This window comes from Delphinapterus leucas, chromosome 4 (assembly GCF_059928025.1).
Source record: "Delphinapterus leucas isolate spDelLeu-1000000601 "Yukka" chromosome 4, BTC_Dleu_Yukka2, whole genome shotgun sequence".
Taxonomy (NCBI): Eukaryota; Metazoa; Chordata; class Mammalia; order Artiodactyla; family Monodontidae; genus Delphinapterus; species Delphinapterus leucas.
Genome location: NC_143132.1, coordinates 4,393,042 through 4,417,899, shown reverse-complemented (window position 1 = coordinate 4,417,899; position 24,858 = coordinate 4,393,042). Strand labels below are relative to the sequence as shown.

Below are 24,858 nucleotides of genomic sequence, written 5' to 3'. Positions count from 1 at the left end.
CTTCTCAAGCTCACGTGGAATGGTCACCAAGATAGAGCACATTCTGGACCATAAAACACACTTTAACAACTATAAAGTAATAGAAATTATACAACATCTGTTGTCAGACTATGATGGAATCAAACTAAAATTCAATAACAGAAAGATATCTGGAAAATCCAAAAATACATGGAGATTAAACAACACACTTCTAAAGAACACATGGGTCAAAGAAGAATTCTCAAGAGAAATTTTAAAATATTTTGGACCAAATGAAAATGAAAACACAACTTATCAAAATTTGTGGAATGCGGCCAAAGCAGTACTTAGACAACATTTATAGCATTGAATGCATGTATTAGAAAAGAAGAAAGATCTGAAGTTAATAACCTAAGTTTCTACCTTAGGAAACTAGAAAATGAAAAGCAAATCAAATCCAAAGTAAGTACAAGAAAACAAATAATAAGAATTAGGGCAGTAAAATAGAAAATAGGAAATCAATTAAACCAAACACTAGTTCTTTGAAAAGATCAACAAAATTGATAAGCCTCTAATCAGACTAACTAAGATAAAACAAGAGGGAACATAAATTACCAATATCAGAAATTAAATTGAAACCATCAGTACAGGTCCTATGGACATTAAAAGGATAATAAAGGAATACTGTGAACAACTTCTATGCCCACAGATTTCATACTCTAGATGAAATGGGCGAATTCCTTAAAGGACACAATTTGCCAAAACTCACACCAGAAGAAATAGCCAATTTGAATCAGCCTATATTCATTAAAGAAATTGAATCAATAATTAATAACCTTCCAAAACAGAAAGTACCAGGCCCAAATGGGTTCACTGGTGAATTCTGACAAACATTCAAGGGAGAAATTGTAATAATTCTCTACACTCTCTTTCAGAAGATAGAGGGAATACTTCCAACTCATTCTGGGATGCTATCATTACCCTGTTATCAAAACCAGATAAAGACATTACAAGAAAAGAAAACTATAGACCAGTATCTCTCGTGAACATAAAGGCAAAATTTCTCAACAAAATATTAGCAAATAAAATCCAACAATGTATAAACAGAATTTTACACCACAACCAAGCAGGCTTTATCTTAGCTATGCAGGAGTGAATCAATATTCAAAAATCAATTAGTGTAATCCATCACATGAACAGGCTGAAAAAGACAAATCACATGATTGTATCAATAGATGCAGAAAAAGCATTTGACAAGATCCACCGCACCCACAACACAGAGTTCATGATTAAAACTCCCAGGAAACTAGAAATACAGAGGAGCTGCCTCAACTTGATAAAGAATATCTACAAAATAATCTACAGCTAACATCGTATTTAATGGCGAGAAACTCGAGGCTTTCCCACGGAGATCAGGTACAAGGCAAGGATGTCCCCTCTCACTACTCCAGTACTGGACATTCTCTCTATTCTTTAAGACTACTAAGAAAAAGAAAGAAAAGGTATACACATTGGGGAGAAAGAACTAAAACTGTCTTTGTTCACAGATGACATGATCATCTATTTGAAAATCCAAAGAATCAACAAAAAAACTTTGGGAACTAAGTGATTATAGCAAGGTTGCAGGATACAAAGTTTATCAATTTGACATAAAAGTCCATCTTTTTCTATATATCAGCGATGAACAAGTGGAATTTGAAATTAAGAACACAATACCTTTGAATTAGCACCCCCCAAAATGAAATACTTAGGTATAAATCTAACAAAAGGTGTACAAAATCTATATGAGGAAAACTACAGAACTCTGATGAACAAAATCAAAGAAAAACTGAATAAATGGAGAGATATTCTATGTTTGCAGACAGACTCAATATTTTGAAAATGTCAGTTCTTCCCAACTTGATCTATAGATTCAGTGCCATCCCAATCAAAGCCCTTATTTTGTGCATGTTGGCAAACTGATTCTAAAGTTTATTTGTAGAGGCAAAAGACCCAGAATAGCCAACACAATATTGAAGGAAAAGAACAAAGTCAGAAGACTGTCACTACCCGACTCCAATACTTACTGTAAAGCTACAATAATCAAGGCAGTGTGATATGGGTGAAAGAAAAGGCAAATAGATCAAGGGAACAGAATAGAGAGCTCAGAAATAGCCCTGCATTAAGTATAATTAACTGATCTTTGACAAAGGAGCAAAGGCAATACAGTGGAAAAAAGCACAAATGGTGCTGAAACAACTGGACATTCACGTGCAAAAAATGAATCTAGACACAAATCTTATACCCTTTACAAAAATTAACTCAAAACTATAAAATTCCTAGAAGTTAGCATGGGAGAAAACCTACGTGGTCTTGGGTATGGTGATCAGCCTTTTTAGATGCAATGCCAAAGGTACCTTCCATGAAAGAAATCATTGATAAGCTGGACTTATTAAAATTGGATACTACTACCCTGAAAAAGACAATGTCTAGAGAATTGTAAGACAAACTGCAGACCTTTAACAATCTGATGAAGGACTGTTATCCAAAATATACAAAGAACTCAAAACTCAACAACAAGAATACAGACAACCTGTTAAAGTGGGCCAAAGACCTTACCAGACACCTCACCAAAGAAGATACACAGCTGGCAAATAAGCATAGGAAAAGATGCTCCACATCATATGTCTTCAGGGAAATGCAAATTAGAACAAAAATAAGTTACCAAAGCACACCTATTTGAATGGCCAAAATCTTGAACACTGACAACACCAAATGCTGACAAGGATGTGGAGCAACAGGAACTCACGTGCATTGCTGGTGGGAATGCAAAATGGTCCAGTCACTTTGGAAAATCGTTTGGCGGGTTCTTACAGAACTAAACATATGCTAAGCATACGATCTAGCATTTGTATTCCTTTGTACTCACCCAAAGGACTTGAAAATTTATGTTCATATGAAAGCCTGCACCCAGATGTTTATAGCAGCTTTATTAATAATTGCCAAACCTTGGAAGTAACCAAGATTTCCTTTAGTACGTGAGTGGATAAAGAAACTGGTATATTTAGACAATGGAATATTTCAGTGCTGAAAGGAAGTGAGCTATCAAGTCATAAAAAGATACGGAGGAACCTTAAATGTATAGCACGAAGTGACAAAAGCCAACCTGAGAAGACTGTGCACTGTATGGTTCCAACTACATGACATTCTGGAAAAGACAAAATTACAGAGACAATAAAATAATCAGTGATTGGCAGGGAGTGGGTTGGAAGGATGACTAGGCAGGGCAGAGGGGTTTTAAGGCAGGGAAATCACTCTGTATGAGTCCATAATGATGAATGTATGTCATTATACATTTGTGCAAACGGGTGCAAAACCGAGAGTGAGGTCTAATGTAAACTAGACTTTTGGTGTTCATGATGTGTCGGTTCATCAATTCTTACAAATATACACTCTGGTGGGGATGTTGATAATGCAGGACAGGAGATATACAGGAAATTCTGTATCTTCCCCTCAATTTTGCTGTGAACCTAAAACGGCTCTAAAATTTTTGTGTTAATTAAAAAAAAAAAAAAGATGTCTAGTATGTTTAGGTCCCAAGACATTAAGGTGTGGTTGAGACCATCCTCTGCTCCGAATGCCTTTCATTTGTAACCCTTGTTGGAAGAAGGAAACCAAGGTTGGTGAGGTTGGTATTTATTACCTTTAATTGGATGATTCCTTCCCTGTTTCTGATCTTCCCCCTTCCCAGGGTCTTGTAGATCCTCCTGTTTCCTGGGCTCTGCCCCTTGAGCAGCCTTCTGGGTCCTCATCTCAGATCAGCTCCATAACCCCACTCTCCTCGCAGGGCGCTGCCGCCTCCTGACTTGCCGTCTCTTACCGTGGAAATCAGTGGTTTGCGCATTATCCACGTGTTCACCAGAGACCTGTGAAGAAGCCCCTCTGTGTCAGGCTCTGTTCCAGGCCCTGGGGTCCCAGAGATGCTCACAATGAGGCCCTGCTTTGGTGGAGCTTATATCCTACCGAAGGAGACAGACAGTAAACAGCCCCCCAAACAAGGAAAAGAATTTGGATGGGGATAAGAGCAGTGAAGAAGAGCCATGGGGAGTGACGGGTGGGTCCAGGGAAGCCCTCTCGGAGGAGCCCCCTTTGTGTGCAGATGTGACCGTCAGGAAGGAGACATTGATAGCTTCAATCACCAGTCTCAGGGGTAGTCTGAGGGCCTTTTGATGTCCTCTTCTCCGTATCTTTTACATCTCCTGCTTGTTTTCCTCTTTCACTGTAACGTCCTTCTAACACCCCAGCATCCTGGTGCTCTCCACCAGTCTGAGCTTGCCATCGCGCTGTGCCCCCAGGGATGCACCCCCCAGCCCTGTGGAAGCGTACCATGAAGCCACATTTTACCCAAGGGCACTTGTTAACCCCCCGAGTTAGAGCTGAGGAGTCTGACAGTAGACTCTGCCCACCAAGTAATCGGGAGCCCAACTCCATTGACGTAGACGTTAACCTCAAGTGAACAGCTTGTGTTGAATTATATCCTATTTTGAATTGACTGGGTTGTCCAGGGATTTTCAAGCCTTGAATATATACAATTTTAAAAGATGGTCCCGGTGTGGTAATGACTCAGACCCCTCGCAAAAGCAAACACATATCTTTTCTGGAGAAAATTATTTTCACTAGCCTCAAGACATCCTTCTACATAGTTTTTTAAATGCACTCTCCAGTGCACCTCCAGGAAAACAGCTTCCAAGCATTTCAGACAAATCAGGATCATCAGATGTAGGCTGTTTACTAGGTAGGCTGATTATGACTAATGAACTAAAAGCAGCCTTTGAGATACCTTCAGGAAACAGAATTTTATAAAAAGTCATTAACAGTTTTGAAAAGGAACCCAATAGAATTTCTAGAAATAAAAAAATACACAGTAACAACAGCAACAAGCTCAAGGAACAGGTTTAGCAGCAGATTCCATAGAGCTGAACACATAATTAGTGAACTGGAGGGAAAGTCAGAAAAAGCTACACACGGAGCAAATAAAGACAAAGGGTGAGTGATGTTAGGGAGACCCAGTGATAAGGTCTCACAGCGGCAGAAGGAGAAGGGGGGAAGTTCGTTTCCAGAAATTTCTGGACATTTCAACACATTTAATCTCCAGCTGTGTGATAAATAAGAAAAAACAGAATTGACTTAATTGTAAAGAAGTTAAATCTAATTATGTAAAAAAAATATTTTTAATTCTTAACATTTTATGTGCTACAGCTTTCTGAGCTGGAGAATTAAACTTAGGAAGCGAGGTTATTCACAGATACAGGTAGATGGAACTTAAGGGTCATGACTATTAAAATACTATTACTAGAGGCCCTGGAGTTGTCCTGTTGCTGTGATTTAAGCAAGTAGATAAACTCACAGAGGGAATAAGTGTGGAGTCACTTGGAATCCTGGAGAATCCTCGCTCACTCACTGATGAACTTTGTGACGTTTGATGTTTCACTTTGCCATTTACAAAATGGTTCAGATGTCTTCCCTTTGGCCTATTGTGCAGTTGAAAAAGATTTCTCAGTGAAACGGCCGGAACAGAGCATGTCCCGTGGTGGGGCGCTCCATGGCTGGAGGGTGGTAACTGTCATGAACAGTCAGCTGAGTTCAAAGTGCATGTGGAAAGTAAACATGAACTTATTTACAAAACAGAAACAGACTCACAGACTTAGAGACCAGACTTATGGTTACCAGGGGGACGGGCGTGGGGGAGGGATAGAATAGGTTGGGAGTTTGGGACTGACGTGTACACACTGCTATATTTAAAATAGATAACCAACAAGGACCTACTGTATAGCACAGGGGACTCTGCTCAGTACTCTGTAATAACCTAAACGGGGGAAAAAAATTGAAAAAGAATAGATACAGGCATATGGATAACTGAATCACTCTGCTGTACACCGGAAACTAACACAACATTGCTAATTAGTATACTAATTACTAATATACTCCAATATAAACTAAAAAAATTTTTTAAATATTAAAAACGTTCATGTGGGAAGTAAACATGCAAGAATTGCTAGGAAATACCTAAGCAGAAGGAAATAAGGCAGAAAGAACAGAATATAAAGTCAGACATGGACACGATTACACATGGGACTTAATATGAGGAAGGGGCATTTCAGACCAATGGAGGGAGATTTTCATTCAACAAACAGTGAACAACTGGCTGGCCAGCTGGAGGAAAATAAGTTTGGATTTCTATCCAAATTTAATCTAGAGGGATCAACTATTTTAGTTAAAAAATAAGAAAATATGGGGAAAGGGAGGGAGAAAAAGGCCTTTCTAAGCAAAACAAAGCTCAACAAACTGTAAAAAGAAAAATCAAAAATTTTTTAACTGCCTAGGGGGAGAAATTTCATACTCAACAACAAACAGGGAAGAGGATTTTTTATTACCTACAATAAGGAAATAATAAATATAGGATTGTAAAAGCTATAATACACAATTTAGTATTATATATCCATACGTACAGGAGATGTCCCTTTGTGTAGAAAGCAAGGGTGCTTTACACTATATATATGCGAGGGTGTCCCCTCCCTTCTCAGCTCCTTGCTATTTTGGTTGTTTCACATCGAAGTGTTTTAAGGAAAGCCTCTTCTTTTTTTTCTTTTTTTTTTAACACTCCACACTTCCAACACAAAGGGCACAGTTTCGATCCCTGGTAGGGGAACTAAGATCCCACATGCCACATGGCATGGTTAAATAAATAAATAAATAAAAGAAGAGAAAAAGAAAAAAAAAAGAAAGAATGCTTAATTGAGACCTTAGAGTACCATCCCCTGACCAGCCGTGCCAACTTGGATTGATTTGTAGTGACTGTGGACACTGTATTGAAAAGGGTTCTATGATTTCATCCAGACTCAGTAGGAAAGATGCTCAGTTTGGGACTTCCCTGGTGGCGCAGTGGATAAGGCTCCACTCTCCCAATGCAGGAGGTCCAGGTTCGATACCTCGTCAGGGAACTAGGTCCCACATGCATGCCGCAGCTAAGTTTGCCTGCCACAACTAAGGAGACTGTGAGTCGCAACGAAGGATCCCTGGAGCCGCAACCAAGGAGCCCACCTGCCACAAATAAGACTCGGCACAACCAATTAAATAAAAATCAATCAATCTGTTTTTTTAAACAGAACAGAGTCACACATTTATTTTTATTTTATTTTTGGCTGTATTGGGTCTTTGTTTCTGTGTGAGGGCTTTCTCTAGTTGTGGCAAGCGGGGGCCACTCTTCATCACGGCGTGCAGGCCTCTCACTACCGCGACCTCTCTTGTTGCGGAGCACAGGCTCCAGACGCGCAGGCTCAGTAGCTGTGGCTCACGGGCCTAGTTGCACACATTAGCAGGCAGATTCTCAAACACTGCACCACCAGGGAAGCCCCAGAATGTCTATTTATTTATTTTTTTTGGAAAGCCTCTTCTTAAATGGCAGTGCTTTCCCAAAGTAAGCAAGTAAGGTGAAAATCAAGCAGTAAAAAATTATCCTTGAAAAGCCTTTTTTAAAAAAATTTTTTAATATTTTTATTTATTTATTCATTGGCTGCTTTGGGTCTTCGTTGCTGCGCGTGGGCTTTCTCTAGTTGCGGTGAGCGGGGGATACTCTGTTGCAGTGCGCGGACTTCTCGTTGCGGTGGCTTCACTTTGTTGCGGAGCACAGGCTCTAGGTGCGCAGGCTTCAGTAGTTGTGGCACGCGGGCTCAGTAATTATGGCTCGCCGGCTCTAGAGCACAGGCTCAGTAGTTGTGCTGCAGGGGATCAGTTGCTCCGTGGCATGTGGGATCTCCCGGGACCAGGGCTCAAACCCGTGTGTCCTACATTGGCAGGCGGACTCTTTTTTTTTTTTAAATATAAATTTATTTATTTATTTATTTTTGGCTGCGTCGGGTCTTTGTTGCTGTGCGCGGGCCTTCTCTAATTGCATTGAGTGGGGGCTACTCTTCACTGCAGTGCGTGGGATTCTTATTGTGGTGGGTTCTCTTGTTGTGGAGCACGGGCTCTAGGCACGTGGGCTTCAGTAGTTGTGGCACGTGGGCTCAGTAGTTGTGGTGCATGGGCTTAGTTGCTCCGCATCATGTGGGATCTTCCAGGACCGGGGCTCAAACCCGTGTCTCCTGCATTGGCAGGCAGATTCTTAACCACTGGGCCACCAGGGAAGTCCCTGAAAAGCCTATGAAATGAAACATGCACAAACACAGCTGGGGGGCAGGGGAGTGGGGGCATGTCAGTGAATAAAACATCCATCCGGGTCTGTTTTGGCAAAATCTCAGGATTACCAGTAGACAAGCCCAGCAGTTCTTCTAGGAATTTATTTATTTACTTGTTTCACATAAGTGAAACATTCTATGTGAGAGGTTTTCATTACAGAGTAGTAGTCCTAACAAAAGGTGGAAAAGAAACAGCTGGTAAATTGTGGTCCATCTTTGCTGTAGGATGCTCTGCAGGTGTGGAAAGAATGAGGAAGAGCTCTGTGTACACAAGCAGCTCACTCTCCAAGGTATCTTGAGAAGCAAGATGTGGGTCAGAGTGAGAGGATGTTACGGTTTGTTAAAGTGTGGGGGGGAAGATACTCTTATTTGTTGAATATGTACAGAGAACTTCTGGAAGGACACCCAAGAAATGAATAACCTTGGTTCTCTATTGGATAGAGAGGATGCAGGAGTAGGGAGGTGGTTTATCACTACCTACCTTTTAATATACGTTTACAAATTGAACTATGTATATGTATTATCTAGTCCACAAATTATTTCTCGAGGCTACTATAATCAGAAAAAAAAAAAAGGCTAACAACTTAATAGAAAAATGGGCAACGTATGTGACTAGATAGTTCCCGGAAAAAGAAATGTGCACAACATAGGGAACTCTACTCAATGCTCTGTGGTGACCTACACGAGAAGGAAATCCAAAAAATAGGGGATACATGTATACGTATAGCTGATTCACTTTGCTGTACGTATAAACTAGCACAATATTGTAAAGCAACTATACTCCAATAAAAAAGCAACAAAAAATTAAAAAAAGAAATACACAAAGATCACAAATGGCTTTTAAACTGATGAAAGCATGCCAAGGCCGTCACTTTAATGAGAGAGCCAATTAGAACAATATTAAGATTTTTTTTCAACAATAGATTAGTATAGATCAAAAAGTTGGATAATACGGTGTGTTGGGAAAGGTATGAACAAATAGGCATTCTCGTATGCTGATGGTGGGCGTGTAAACGGGTGTAACTTCTCTGTTGAGCCGTGGGAAATATCTGGTAAAATTCAGAATTCACATACCCTTTAATTCAGTAATTCACTTATAGGAATTTGTTTTAAATCCACCCCAATATTTATGCCAGGATGGATGCACAAAGGTGTTCATTGCGGCATTCTTAATAGCAGAAAAGACTGAAGGTAACCAAAAATGCCCTTCTGCAGCCTACTTAAAGAATAGGTTCATGCAACAATAGAATATGTGGTTAAAAGATCCATAATCCAACAGTAAAAGATGGTTCATCAAACAATAAAAGAATAGAATAATAAAAGAATAGAACAATAAAACAGCAAAAGAATCCAGTGGTAGAATAGAATACAGGAGTCAAGAAGAGCAGGCCAAGTGTGTGTGTGCTTATGTACCATGCTCTCCGAGATATTACAAATAACGTAAAAGGTAAGTTGTGAAATACCATGTACAACATGATACCTTGTGTGTAAAAAGGATGAGGGAAATATATATGGGCTTGCGTAAGCAGAGAATAGCTCTGAAGGCTATAGGGACAGTGGCGGTCTCTGAGGACGGAACTCTGGACCTGGGGGTGGGGGGCACATACCTGTGGAGGGGACTCCTATGGATCAGGCTTGCTGTGGGGCAAGGGGCTATTAGAGAGAGAAGAGCTTTGAAGATGAGCCGGTGGCCCAGGGAAACATGAGTTTGGGAGGGGGAGCGAAGCAGAGGGTGTATTATTTTTCAGTGCACGTTTATTTTCAAAATTTTAAAAGTAAAGTGGCTTTATAGTATGCTCAGGGAAATGCAACCGCTTTTTCATTTTTATGTGTTTCCAGTCTTTTTATATGCATCAATGTCCCCTGGTTGTTCCTGCTTTTTTACTTACATGCATTTCATGTACATTTTTCATGTGTATTACAAGTAATGTTTACCTCTGATACCTATCATTTTATACACTGAGGTATCACCCACATCCTTCAGGATGACTACTATAAAAGCTTTAAAGAACAGAAAATAATGTGTCGGTGAGGATGTGGAAAAATTGGAACATTTGTGCACTGTTATTAGGAGTGTAAAATGGTGCAGCCGCTGTGGACAACAGTACGATGGCTCCTCAGAAAAATTAAAATAGAATTACCATATGATCCGGCAATCCCACTTCAGGTATATACCCAAAAGAATTGAAGAGATATTTACACCCCCATGTTCACAGCGGCATTCTTCACACTAGTTAAGTAGTGGAAACAACCCAAGTGTTCATCAAGGGATGAACGGAGAAACAAGATGTGGTCTATCTATACATGTCATGGAATATTATTTGGCCTTCAAAAGGGTTGAGATCCCGTCACATGCTACAGCATGGATGGACCTTGAGGACATTACACTAAGGGAAATAAGCCAGTTATAACAAGACAAGCACTGCATGATTCCACTTATATGAGGCGTCTGAAGTAGTCAAAGTCTGGAAAGAGAAAATAGAACAGTGGTTTACCAGGTGCAGGGGGGAAGGAGATGCGGAGTTGACGATTAATAGTAGCAGAGCTTTAGTTTTGCAAGATGAAAAGGTTCTGCGGTTCTGTTGTGCAATAATGTGAATACCCTTAACACTACTGAACTGTACACTTAAAAGTGTATGTTTTTTAATTTGGTAAAAGGTGATAAATTTTATGTTACGTACTTTTTGACCACGTTTAAAAAAAAAAACAAAAACCTGAAAGCAAACCCAGAGACAAAAGCTCCATCTCTGAAATGAAGTGAGCTCAAGACAAAGGTGAGATTCTTGGCAGATGAAACCAGCACTCCCTTTAATGAGCTGATCGATGTGTTTAATGTAATTGTTAGGCATAGTTGGAGAATGACTTCTGAGTATCGCTGTAGAGCAGCTCAGAAAGGCATCCACACTGAAACGAGCCATGCTCGGGCCGGGTACTGTTCTGAAGTCCTCGGGAAGGATTCCTAATTGAGACCCCTGTCTTCTGTTCCCTCTGATTTAGAAGACAGCAGGCAGAGGGTGACCTAGAAAAATAAGGCCACACTGTCCACAGGGCATGTGTCCCCAGGCCCCCTGGATGGCACCGGATGGATGGGAGCTTCTCAGGAGGCAAAGACGGTGGTAGAGGGCGGGTCACAGCCAAGCCCCCCGTGACACCCCAGGGTACTTTGCGTCACTGTGGAAGCCTCCGGGCTTTCTCGGGGAAGCAGAACTGCAGGAGCCAGTGGACACCGAGGGTGGCGACCCTGCCTCTCTGGAACTCTTTTTCCACAAAAGTGACCAACTGCCCTTGGAGCCTTAACTTACCCTTGGGAGCCTGAGGCCTCTGTGACTACAGTGGTTTCAAAAGCTCTGTAAAACCTGATGGATGTCTGGAATGCAAGCCCACATGTGGCGCGGAGGAGCAGCTGTTCCTTCTTGGAAGTGGGCCATCTTCTGGGAAGCCTAACTCCCACCAGAGCCTGGCCTCCTGTAAACCCAAGGACCTGCAGGCCTGCCGCCCTGACCATGGGGCCTGGGACATCGTGCTCACCCTATTTTCCCTGATCAACCAGGAGCAAAGGAGGAAGCCTGCTGGGCTGTGCAAACAGCAGCGGGCAGGAAGTTAAACAGCCTTAGAACGGGGACCTGCACTTCGAAACTGGATTTCCCTGGGACTTGGCTTTGACGTCTCAAAGACTCAGAGTATGCCTAATATGCCTATCTTGGCGGTCACTTGACTTTGTGAGACATTCGATTGGGGTCTGGGGCCGCCAACCGTAAAGGGACGGGGTCCTCCCTTCAGAGCAAAACCCGCCCGCTCTCGCTGGTCCCCAGTCAGCCTGGGCCGCCGAGCCGGAGATCGAGGGCGCCACCGGCGCACCTGCCCCGCGCACCTGCCCGCCCTCCCCGCCGCCGGCCGGCCCCCGGGGCGTGTCGCCCAGGGGTCCGCCCAGTCCTTGCGAGGCTCCCTCGGTCACCCTGAGCTGCGGCCCAGGCTCCGGAGGGTCCGGAGCCGCAGCTGGAAGATGCGCCCCGCGGCTGCCGGTGAGTGCGGGCGGAGGGAAGGGGGACCCGGCATGGGAGAGTCGCCCCCTCGCCCTACCTGGCACCCGGCACGCTGAGCCAGAGGTGGAGGCGGCACGGGCCGGGAAGGAGGGGCTTCTCTTGGACCTGAGCTCAGGAAGGCGCCCAGCGAATCCAGCAGGGGCAAATGGGCTGGGGTCTCCCGCCGCCTTCCTGCCGGTCGCCACTGCCCCAGCTGCGTGCAGGGCCGGGATGCGGGCAGATCAGTGACTGTGACGTTTTGCCCGGAAAGTAGGCGTTGGCTGAGCGCAGCTAGAGCAGGACCCAGTGAGGCCAGGGGGAGAGGGCTCCCTCCAGCCGAGCGCAGGTGCCGGTAGGGGCGGGCCCCGGCCCCATCTCCGACCTCCTGGGCCGGGAGGGGGGCTGCCGGGCGCCGGTTAGAGGCACTTGCGGACTCCACCTGGGGCTCCTCGGGCTGCCGTCAGAGGTCATTATAGCCGCAGGTCCACCTGACCAGACAAGGAAATGATGAAAAGTGCGGAGGCAGGGAGACAACCCCTTTTCAGTCACCAGCCTGTGGGTGGGTGAGAAGTGGGGACTCATTAGCATAGACTGTCCCATTGTCCCTTATTATAACAGTTCCGGTAGCATCTTTGTATAAGGCTTCCCCACACACACCATTCTATCAAAGTACTTGAGCCTGAGAAGATTTGGGGGAAAAAACAGGAAGGAGGAAAGAAAACCTCCGACTCTTTCCGAGCCGTTTCATCTCCCACTGCTCGCCTTCCTGACGGTGGTCTCCGTGCGCCTCTCCCACCCGCCTGCCTGCCCTGCGTATGCAAGGCGCTCTGGGGTCCCGGAACCGACGGCCTCTGGCACACATTCCCTTTCTAAGTGGTTTTGCTGTTTCTTCCTATAATCTGAGGAATCTGGAGTCCTTCCAGAGCAAGGCAGAGTATAATGCAAAATTAAAAGTTCAACACTGGAAAGTTCTCTTGGCCTCTCTAGGGACCAGCACCCCACCTCTCAGTGGCAGGTCATTGCCTCCAGGTGTTTGACTCTGTGGCCTCCTTCCTTCCTAAGTGGCGGTCTGGTTGTGTGGTCTCACTGCAGAAGGCTCTGAGCACCCCCTTTCTGCTCCATCCCCAATGGGTAGGAAAGCCAAATTTTAAGACTTTTTATTTGTGTAAAATATGCAAGTTCTCTACAAAACCATTTATTTGTGAACAGCACTGTCTCTGGTAACTTGTGTGCATTGTAGGATAAATGCAAGGAGATACATATCTCTTTTCTTGGGAGAAAAGATCTCCCTGGGGGCACTGACTTTCATTACAGCTATTTTGGAAGAATTTTTTCCATCGTGCCTGTATTATATACTTACTGTCCAATTTTGCTGCTCACTTAGTGGAAAATGATGGATATGATCAGATTGCTTTCCCTCCACTCACAGCTTTTTCGCATGCAGCCCTTGTGATTCATTTGTGAGCTATGTGGTCCTTTCACATCAAGGTTTGAGTTCACACCAGGTTGTCATATATCCAGGTGTGTGGCTGTCTGAGAAATTACTCACAGAAGCTCAGGGCCACATCACTTTTGATTTTGTGAGCTAAAGATTAGGTAACGTTCGTGGAAGCAGCATTTCCCTCGATGCTTCAGTCAAGCCCCAGGTCCGTCCCATGTAGGGACACAGCTCACAAGAAGGACATTCAGACTAAAGGGATGAAGTAAATTAAGCCATCACCACCCTTCACAAGCTGGAGGAAGCTTCCCAGAGCAGTCATCCTAATTCCTCAAAATTAAGGGCGTTGGCATGTGAACTTTGGACGGTGGGTTACCGTGCCAACCTGCTGAGGTGTTCAGCTGTGACACTTCCCAGCCCTACTGCCAAAAAGCCTCCGTCAGCAGGACAGTGATAACAGTGGACACTGGGGCCAGCAGAGCCTGGAGCCACAAAGCAGCTGCACCCCAAGTCTGGCGTATCCACCCCTCAGGGACAAGAGGTGCAGGTGTGGCTGCCTCAAGGCGAGGGAATGTGTGTTCCTGTGGGGAGGTGGCCAGTGACAAACCTCATCCTTATCCACTTCATGTGGAAGGAAATCCCTCCAAAGTGTCTTCTTATGGATTCAGAATGGCCCTCTGCAGCGCCCCTGGATTGGATGGGAGGGGGATCCCGAAACCCCCACTTACCTGTAACCTGCCTTCGTGTATACTGGCTTCAGGACTGCTTTGTCCTCCAGCCTAAGTGAAGTGTCAGGGCCAGCCTGAGACCCCCAAGAATCTGAGGGTGGGGTAAGGGTAGGACACACACACATGCGCCCTAAAAGAGAGCCTCTGAGGAGGAAGTTCCGGCTTCCTACCTGTGCTCCGCATTGGCCTTTGATCTAATACTCACGGGCACCTGCTGTGTGGAAGTGCTTAGGATGTGTCGATGGGCTGATGTCGACTTTATTACCTTATGAGAAAAGGCCGGATCCTGGTCACAGAGCCACAGAAGGTTCGCGGACTCTGTGTACTTCCTCTGCCTGCCCCCCAACTCTGAAGCTGCTGGACCCCTCCTTCCAGGGCAGGCCCTTCCCCCGCCCCGAGCTGTCTTAGCTGAGTCCCTGAGCCCTCGCCTTTCCCAGGACAAATCCTCGCCTGTGCCTGCCCCATCCCGGGTGCAGGGTCCACCGCCAGCCCGTGCCCCATCTTCTCATGATGAGCTGGTCCCAGTGCGTGCTGCTGGGTCTGCCTCCCTCCGCGAGCTGGTTCTGGCTCCAGTCATGGCTTCCGCAGCCACGGCAGGAAACCTGGCCTGGGGGTCCACCGCTGCGCCCCTCACCCAGACCACAGATGCTTTGTAGCCTTCCCAGGAGCCCTGGAAAATGTCCAGGGAGGGGTGCCTGTGGTCCCACAAGCCCGGGGCTCACAGCGCTCCTAGTGAGGATGCATGGGCTTTTATTCTCTCCTCGTTGCCTTCCCTGTCACTGCCACCCATGTTTCCTTGTCCACCTGGGGACCAAACCGTGCCTCCCTTCCATGCGGGGAGGAAGGTACCTGAGAGGTGACAGCATGCTCCCTTTCAGTCATCTCCAAATCAAAAGCAACTCTTCACTCAAAGATCTCACGTGTGACACTCAGAAGATCTGAATAATCTCTGCTTTGTCAATTTTCTTCAAATACGACACTTGGATAAAATAGTCTGGCAGTGATTCGACACGCAGGACACTGAACTATTGTTTTCGAACCTGAGACTCTTATCGATGCTGAATCCATGTTTCCAGCAGTCAGATCACACTGTCTACCCAGGGTGCATCCAGCGGCGTTTTTTGGAACATCCTGTGACCCTCGCACCGTCCTAGTTATGCGGGCACAGACCTGGAGGGGAGAGCTGTGGTGGGCAGCTCCGACAAGGCATGTGAAGGGCTGACCTGAGGGTGCCTGTGCAGGCTTCACCCAGGAGGCCACAGAGCCGCACTGGAGTCCTTGAAGGAGTGGACAGGTGGCCAGGGGTCTGGAGGAGAGCGCTGTGAGGGCAGAGGGACAAACTCATACCCAGGGTACAGCAGGAAAGGGCAGCCACTGCAGTGGGTCAGCACCGCTGGAGCACAGAGCAAACAAAGGACAGCGCACCAGCTTCACCTGTTGTTCTCGCTGTGTTTTCTGTGGCTGGTTTTTCCGGCTCGGAGATGTCCCTCCATCCTAGGAGCTGCAGCGGCCACGCTGTCTCAGGCATTTCCCAGCAGGAAGCCATCGCTGCATTACGTTCTAACCATCTTGGGGACTGCGTGGTTTGGAAAAGAGAAAGAAATAACTGATGTTGAAATATGCACTTGAAAAAAGACCAAATGGTCCACGTGAGACAGAGGCATCCCATTTCACCAGGATGACTACCTAAGCTAAGCAGCCACCTGGCAAACACCAGCAAATACTGACCCGATATAACCTAACCATTGGGGGGAACTGACCCGATATAACCTAACCATTGGGGGGAACCTCTAGGTGCTAGGCATGAAGAGGGAGCCTGGATCCAGAGCTCAACACAGCCGGACTGACAGACAGAGGTTTGCGTTTCATCACCACCCGGAGAGAGAGGCCCCCCCCCCCGGGCTTGGTGCTGGAGGGCTGCGGCTGCACATTTGGAAAGGGGGCCGGGGAACACCCACTGGTCTCTGTTCAGGGCTCTGGGCGGGGAGACACCAGCCCTCTGACACCAACTGTGTGTCCAGCCATTCAGGTCAGCTCCGACACAACACCCACAATAAGCTCCAGAGCCCAGGGGTTAAGGGCAGTGCCCTCCACGAGCTGCCCTGTCTTCAGACGCCAGCCACGGGCTTCGGGCACCGCCCGCACTTCTAACCAGCTGGCTACAAATCTGGGGGTTCCCACAATTCCTGGGGGGTTCAATAATTTGCTAGAACAACTCACAGAAACACTGAAAGCATCACTCTGCTTAAGATTACAATTTTAGGGCTTCCCCGGTGGCGCAGTGGTTGAGAGTCCGCCTGCCGATGCAGGGGACACGGGTTCGTGCCCCGGTCTGGGAAGATCCCACGTGCCGCGGAGCGGCTGGGCCCATGAGCCATGACCACTGAGCCTGCGCGTCCGGAGCCTGTGCTCCGCAACGGGAGAGACCACAGCAGTGAGAGGCCCGCGTACCGCAAAAAAAAAAAAAAAAAAAAAAAAAAAAAGATTACAGTTTTATTGTATAGGATACAAGTCAGGACCAGCCAAATGCAGGGACATGCAGGGTGAAGAGGAGTTCCGTGCCCACTGCCCTGGGAGTCAGGGTGCATTCCCCACCTGGCACATCAGTGTGCTCCCCACCAGGAAGCCCCCAAGCTTCTGAGTCCCGAGTTTCATTGGGGTCTTACTCTGTCATTGGTCACAGGACAGCTTACCTGCCCTCTCCCCTCCTGGAGGTCCGGGGGCGGGGCTGAGGTGTGGGCAGGGTCTTTCCGGGCTGGCTGGCCCCTCCCCGGAAGCTATCCTAGGACCCACCCCGAGTCACCTCATTAGCATAAGCTCAGGTGTGGCTGAAAGGGGCCCCTTATGAACAACACCAGACGCTCCTATCAGGAAATTCCAAGGGTTTCAGGAGTTCTGTGCCAGAAACTGGGATAAAGATGAGATATATTCTTTATTCTACCACTTTGGTAGATAAGCACCCAACACGGGGAGCACGTAGGTTCTCTAGCAGCGAGAGAGAAGAGCTAAGGTGCTGCGGGCCTGGGGGGACCGAGGCTGTAGAGATGTAGCAAAGTCTATGGAGGTCACCCCAGCAAGACTGGCTGGTGGATCCCACTGAGGGCTGGCAGGGGGACGTATGGAGTCAGGAAGAGGCCCAGACACCTGACCCTGTCCTGGGCAAGATGTGGGGCAGGAGCAGACTCGGGGAGCCGGGGAGAATCAAGGGTTTCATGCGGGACGTGCTAAGTGTCAGTCCCTGCGAGACGTCCCAGGTGCCCAGAGGGATCAGCAAGTGGACATGCTTGTCGGGAGCTCAGAGGATGGTCTGGGGGTCAGTTCATCTGGGATCCTGCGGAGAGAGCCAGGCTGCACCGTGTGAGGGAAAAGCCAGCAGAGACAGCGTGGGAGACACCCCCAACCCGCCCCAGGAGTGTGGGTGCTGCCCAGGGGGGACATGGACGGGTCAGGACCGTCATCGGGGGCCTGGGGCTGGCAGCCTGGAGGCTTTGGAGGCCTAGACCAGCACAGCTGCCCTGAGCCGTGGGTGGAAGGTGAGGCCTGGAGGCTGATCCAGAGGACGGTTATTTCCAGATGCTTGGCCTGAGAGGGGACAGAAATGAGTCAGCCGAGGAGGGTGTGTGGTCAGGTGGGCGGGCTCTTCCTCTCGCCTCCCCTCCCCTCCTCTTGTTTTACTTCCTTCCTTCCATCCATCCAACCATCCGTCCTCTTCTTATTTCTCAGGACTGGACATGTCAGTACATAAACACTGATGGGGCCATCCCTGAGGTCCCTTTATGCAGGGCCTCGGGCCATCCCTGCATCTTGGCAGTTTTGGTAATCCTGCACAGTCCTGACCTGCGAGCTGTTTAAGGAGTAAAGTCTGTAAGACCCGGGAGCAGATTGTCTGTGAAGGGACAGAGCTGTCCCTTAGGCCTCCTGTAACCCAGGAGCGGGGCAGTGCCTTTTCCTGCAGAATTGAGAGGAAGGTTCTGGAGTTAACAAACTCTCTGCAGGGACTCTGCCGCCAGGAACCTTGGGTGTCCCCGCAGCCTTGTTTCTGAGGATACTGACAGTCTGGGGACCTTTTCCAGTGTCACGGGGCGGTTGTGTGCTCACGGGCACCAGGTACCATCCTCAGCACTGCTGACACAGCAGTAAACAAAACAGAGCCGCCCCCGCCGCCCCCGAGAGCTTCCATCTGCTTCCAGGAGCTTCCAGCGGCTCATGAGGGAAGAGCCGCTTCTGTCCTTAGGCCCCTGTCAGGGCCACCTGATGAGTCCTTGACCTAAGCCTCTGAGGATGCTCTGAGACCCAACACAGCAACAAATAGGGAACCTCGGCCTGGACCGCTTTCACATCCTGTTCTTGGTACCCGCTCTTGTGGCTCCACTGAGTGGCCCCGGGCCCTCTCCAGCCCACCGCCTCCCGGGGTGATTCCCCTCAGGGCATCCTGCTGACACTGGTTCAGGGATGCCATCCAGGGAAGGCCGAGGAGGAGAGGGTCAGTGGGGGAGGCAGCCAACGTGTCTTGTCTTGTCTGTGCGCAGGCACCCTAAAGGCAGTGTTCTTCATCTTCGCCTCCCTGTGTGCCTGGTATTCTGGGTACCTGCTGGCAGAGCTCATTCCAGATGTGCCCCTGTCCAGAGCTGCCTACAGCATCCAGAGCATCGGTGAGAGGCCTGTCCTCAAAGGTGGGTACCACAGTGGGGTCCAAGCAAGGACTCGCAGGCCAGCTGCTGTGCTGAGACTGGGCCCTGACCTCAGCACTGCCCCTACTGGCCATTTATGTTGATGATCATGGCAAGGGGGAGGAGAGGGGGAGGGGGAGGGGGAGGGGAGAAAGAGGGGGAGGGGAGGGGGAGGGGAGAAAGAGGGGGAGGGGAGGGGGAGGGAGGAGGAGGGGGAGGGGAGGGGGAGGGGAGGGGGAGGAAGGGGAAAAAGCCTCTCTGGTAGTTCCCATACTATTCCAAGGTAGGTACCCCTCCTCATGCCTCATGAGACCCCCAAGGCAAACCATGATGTTAAAAAAACAAACTTTATGGGCAAGATGCATTAAATAAAAATATGTGTTGGAATTAGGAATGAAGTAAATGATAAGATATCCACTAAAAATTACATTGGAAAACGTGTGGGACCCTAAAGTAGTCATATGCACCCTTTTTCACAATCTCATGGTAAATAGGTGTGCTAGTGTATTTTTAACACAGAAATAAACTCTACAAAATGAATTTGCACAAATATAAAGAACTGGGTAATGATTTTAAAAATTTGTAAAAAAACCCATTCCTTTTCAGATTTAATTACCTTTTGTGTCCAAGAAAAAAAAAAAAAGAACTCTCCAGAAATCGACTATGACTGGTGTTTTTATTTTAAATAAGGTTTTCACAGTGAATTTGCTCGTAATCAGATAGATTATTGCATATGGATTGTGGATGAGGCCCAGTGCCGCGGGGGAGACCCCCATGTGTGGAGGGCGTGGGAACTGCCCTCAAAGGGCTTGCTTTCTCATTTTCTCCATTTTTACACAAAAGGTGAACTTGGTCCTGGTTACAGGCTTGTGTCGAGGAGCTGCCTCTGACCCGGTGTTTCTAGAAGGGCTCGTTTACATGGTTTCTGATTCCCACCAACGGGGGCCGGGGAGGAACTGTCACCCTCCCCCGTGACTGAAGCACAGCAAGTTTTGGGAACCCAAGGGTGGTAGTGAGAGCCGGCTGTGACACTGCATCCTGACACCTGCTGGCTCAGGACCTCCATTCTCGGGGTACACATGACTGCTTGGGGGCTGGACTCAGAGTTTGGAGGGAGTCTTTGATTCATAGCCCAGTGCTCACATGAACAAGAGGTTCAAAGGGGACAGCATGGTGCATGGGACCAGGCTAGCTTTGCGGCCAGGCTTGCTCCGTGCTGTCATGAGCAGTGTGGCCGGGGAGATGCTCCTCAGGGACGTGTGCCCCTTATCCAGGCGCTGCCCCCCTCCTGTGCCTGCCAGAGAGGCAAGAAGAGGGTGCTTCCCCCGCCTTGGGACCAGGCTCCAGGATGAGCTCAGCTTCTGTAGGCTGCAGGGCTCTGGAGCCCCTCCGTTACCCCGGCCCTGCACATTGTCCTACGTTCCGCAGTCACCCGGGCCACGTGCAGGGGACACATCCGCTCAGAATCGGAAGCAAAGGAAGGATCACGTTGAGATGTGAGATCAGTGTTGGGCTCTGAGCGAAATAAGCCTCGGATACCGAGGCTCTGAGCACTGAACCCCCGTGGCCAAGGCCCCCCCGAGTGAGACGACCCACTCCCACCTCCTTGGGCTGGCCCCCCTTTATCCAGGTTTAGCTTTTTCCACTTCCTTATCTTTTCTCTCTAAAAAGGCCCATTTCTTGACTCAGCTGTGGAAACCCTTGATCTTGGCTTCAGATTTCCGTGAAGTTAACTCTTACCCTGCAAGCCCAGCTCTCCTGGGTTCACACCGTCTGTCCATAGGTTGGATGTTGCCTCCTCTCCGTTTCCACGCGATTTCGCACTCATGGGCAAGTCCTACTGGCTCGCGCTCATTTTCTAGACGTGGCCCAACTCTTCCCGGTCAGGATCCTTGGGAGCTGCTGGAATCTGCGTGGGCACCAGCTCTCCCTGCTCTGGCATCCCTGCCTCTCCCTATTCCTCGTGTTTCATTGGGGGCGATTAGGCCTCACATTCAGTCCCTCAACTTTGTGGAAGGTTCTGTGCTCGCCGCCGGGAAAGGACAGACGCACAGTCTCCCTCCCCCGGCGGGGCTCAGCTTCCCAAGTCTCCCCTCCTCGGACTACCTCTCCCCTTTTTCTCCCCATTGGGCTGCCCCCCGCAGGCCTACAAGACCTGCACTTGCCCAGCTTCAAGACCCAAGAAAGTGCCCAGGGTCAGCAACACAGACATCATTGGTCTAACGGATGGGGGAGCTTACACGTCTGGAACAAGGTCCTGGAGCCACACCCCACCGTGGTGGGCAGGACCTGGCCGCAGACTTTGCTCCTAGGGGCAGGGGGGGTGTTGGCAGTTACAGGGGGAATTGGCCTCAGGTTGGCTCATCGGTTACCAGGGAAACCAGCAGAGGACCAGGCCCCTCACCGCCCCCTTGATAAGAACAGTCACTAGCTGAGCCCGGGGCAAGCACGTAGGAAGGTCAGTCATGTGAGTGGGGTGTCGGTGCAGCAGGCCCTGGTCAAGCAGAGGAGGGACAGAGAGCAAGAGGACAGCCACCTCGAGTGGTCTGGCCACACTCCCCGATCCTCACCTCTGTACCAGGGGTGGAGGTAACCTGCCTGCCACGCCATCACTTCCACGGCCCAAGCCTCCCTCATTTTGTTGATTTCTCCCTTTATCCCCACTTCCCTCTCTGACTTCTCTCCCAGCGCTCGGAGGCATCCAATGACACCTTTCTGCTTGAACACCTAAGTGCAGACCAGGCTGTCCTGTTTTACCAGCCTGCATTCCAGTGCTCTTACAGACCTGGTTCTTTGTGTCACTCAGCGCCATGCCCAAGGCCCCGTCGTGCTGTGGGTGTTTCTCCTCCGAAGCTGCTCGCAGCTGCATCACGCCGGGGCACGAGTCCTCGCCTTTTCCTCCTCTTTCCCTTGTGGGGACTTGGAGACGGCTCCGCATTGCCTCTAGCTTATCACCACACAGATGCTGTGCGGGGAGCACCCTCGCAGGTCTCTTTGTGGACCTGGCTGAAATTTTCTTCGGGATTTACATACGCAGGAGTGGAGCCATAGCGTGCGTGTCAGCTTCAGGTGACTCAGTCGAGCCCGACGCCTTTCCAGAATGGGCCTGCCTGCCAGGCTCCTGTCTCACACCATCCTCACCAACACTCGCGTGTCCCAGCTTTCTGAGTTTGCCAGTCGGACAGGCATAACGTGGCAGCTCACTGCTGTGACGAGCATTTCTCAGGTTTCCAGTGAGTTTTGGAACACCAAGCCGGGTTGTGACTACTACAGTCACCCCCCACATCCATGGTGGATTGATTCCAGGACCCCCGTTGATACCAAAATGCACGGATGCTCAAGTGCCTTATATAAAGCGGTGCAATATTTGCACATAACCTACCCACATCCTCCCGTATACTTTATTTTTTTCTCTTCTTTTTTTCTTCCAATTTTATTGAGATATAATTGACATACAATGCTGTATAAGTTTAAGGCATACAGCATAATGATTTGACTTACAAACATCAGGAAATGATTATCACAAGTTTAGTGAATATCTGTCATCTCATATCGATAGAAAATTAAAGAAATAGAAAAAAAAATTTGTGATAAGAATTCTGAGGATTTACCCTCTTAACAAACCCTCCTACACACTTTAAGTCATCTCTAGATTACATACAATACCTAAGACAATGTAAATGCTATATAAAGCGTTGTCTACAGGATGCAAATTCAAATTCTGCTTTTTGGATCTTTCTGGAATTTTTTTGGAATCTTTTCAGTCTCTGGTTTGTTGAATCCAAGATGCGAACCCTCGGAAAGGAGGGAAGGGCCGACCATGTTTCTTTCTGACAGGCAGGAGGACGGACAAGGGACAGCTGAGGGGAAGAACCCAGACTCCCTGGAATCTCCGTGTGGCTTGATCCCGTTCCCTCTGTCTCCTCCCACCACGCTTCCCCACCCCACCCCAGTTTGGAACCTGCTGCCCTGCCTTAGGCCCCTGTCCTGGAGGTGCACTTAGAGATCGTACTCAGGGCTCACAAGGCCTGTTGGTCCTGGTGCCAAAGAAAGAAGGGCAAGTAGTGAATGCCTGCAAGTTCAACTTCACAGCTTATTTCTAGGCGAAATAAACTTTATCTTGATATATGTGTGTGTGTGTGTGTGTGTGTGTGTGTGTATCACTGAATCACTTTGCTGTACACCTGAAATAAACGTTACCTAGAAACCGTATATCCGGGACTTCCCTGGTGGTGCAGTGGTTAAGAATCTGCCTGCCGATGCAGGGGACACGGTTCGAGCCCTGGTCCGGGAAGAACCCACATGCTGCGGAGCAACTAAGCTTGTGCGCCACAACTACTGAGCCTGCGCTCTAGAGCCTGTGCTCCGCAACAAGAGAAGCCACCACAGAGAGAAGGCCACCCACCGAAACGAAGAGCGGCCCCTGCTTGCCGCAGCTAGAGAAAGCCCACGTGCAGCAACAAAGACGCAGCACAGCCAAAAATAAATTAATTAAATAAATGTATAAAAAAAGAAGCCATATATCCGTACATACATGTGTGTGTGTATATATATATATATATATATATATATATATATATATAACTGAATCACTTTGCTGTACACCTGAAACTCACACATTTTCTTTTTTTTTTTCTTTTTTTTTTTTTTTTTGCGGTACGCGGGCCTCTCACTGTCGTGGCCTCTCCCGCTGCGGAGCACAGGCTCCGGGTGCGCAGGCTCAGCGGCCATGGCTCACGGGCCCAGCCGCGCCGCAGCATGTGGGATCTTCCCGGACCGGGACACGAACCTGCGTCCCCTGCATCGGCAGGCGGACTCTCAACCACTGTGCCACCAGGGAAGCCTCACACAACATTTTCAATCAGCTATCAACTATACTTCAATAAAAAAGAAACCATTCACTTGCTATTTTTACAATACAGCAATATATTTTAATATTATTTACATTATATTAAATATATAAAGCTCTTATTTGATATGTTTGCAGGCACAGCCCTTAGCTAAATCATAAAAATGCAGATTGTTTTCTAAAGCTTCCCAACATTTTTGCGAAGAAGCGCTCTTTCCCCTTTTGGCCCTCTCCTTCCCTGTTACTCAGAGGTTTAATTTCTCACCCAAGTTTACCTTCTCTCTGCTCTCTGAGCTGCGTCGTGTACGCACTGATCAGACCATGTGGCTGGCACAGGAGAGAGTCAGCACACAGGGTTAGTGGCTGGGAAGATGGATAGTTATACATGTGTAGTCGTTCTTAACTGTTAAGCCTCAAAAGCAGTGTGGGTGATGCCTGGCCATGGCTCCGGAAGATATGCTGTCTCTTTCACCCCATGGGAATCTTTCTCCCACTCATTGGCAATGTTATCAGACCCTGTTTGCTTCTGTCTTTTCAGCTGGCTTAAAAATAAAGTAAAATACCCTTTCTGGTTTCCCTCCCTACCTCCCATACGAATCTGCTGTCATTCTGTCCCCAAACTACCATGACCTGTGGGGGTCAGGCGGTACGCGGCGTCCTCGTGACCTTATCTTTTAAGCTCTGCTGGGGCCGGGGCTGTGTTAGACCATCCACCTCTGTGGGTCACAGCACACCTGTCTGCACGCCCAGCGCTCGGTGAGGACGAAGGTCGAAAGGATCATGTAGTCAGGGCACTCCGACAGCATCGTGATGACGGCATAGGGCCTGGAAATAATGTCCTTCTGCAAGAGTAGGGAGCTGGTTCAGTGAATCTTGAAGGAGTCCTGCCAAGAACAGCAGGGGCCAGTGAGCAAGTGTGTGTGCTTGTTAGGGAAGGCTCGCCTACATTAAGGGAAATGCAGGTGGCAGGCAGAATG

The 24,858-nt window shown here is 48.2% G+C and overlaps 1 protein-coding gene and 1 long non-coding RNA gene across 5 annotated transcripts in view; one reads left to right on the top strand and one right to left on the bottom strand.

Annotated features, from left to right (window-relative positions):
• Positions 1-3,464: 3,464 nt before the first annotated feature.
• Positions 3,465-23,006, bottom strand: LOC149749259 (uncharacterized). The gene is made up of 2 exons (XR_016392943.1): positions 21,818-23,006; positions 3,465-15,938 (listed from the first exon to the last, which is right to left on the bottom strand). It is a non-coding gene; the product is annotated as an uncharacterized LOC149749259 (long non-coding RNA).
• FAM3B (FAM3 metabolism regulating signaling molecule B) overlaps positions 7,853-24,858 on the top strand; it is a 39,843-nt gene continuing 22,837 nt past the window's right edge. The window contains exons 1-2 of one of the 4 annotated variants that reach the window (XM_089910228.1): positions 7,853-12,196; positions 18,892-19,035. In XM_089910228.1, coding sequence (XP_089766354.1) covers positions 12,178-12,196; positions 18,892-19,035 — 163 coding nt within the window. In that variant the 5' untranslated portion in view covers positions 7,853-12,177. The remainder of the gene's footprint in view (positions 12,197-18,891; positions 19,036-24,858) is intronic. The other 3 variants (XM_089910229.1, XM_022552995.3, XM_089910230.1) reach the window with 3 other exon arrangements.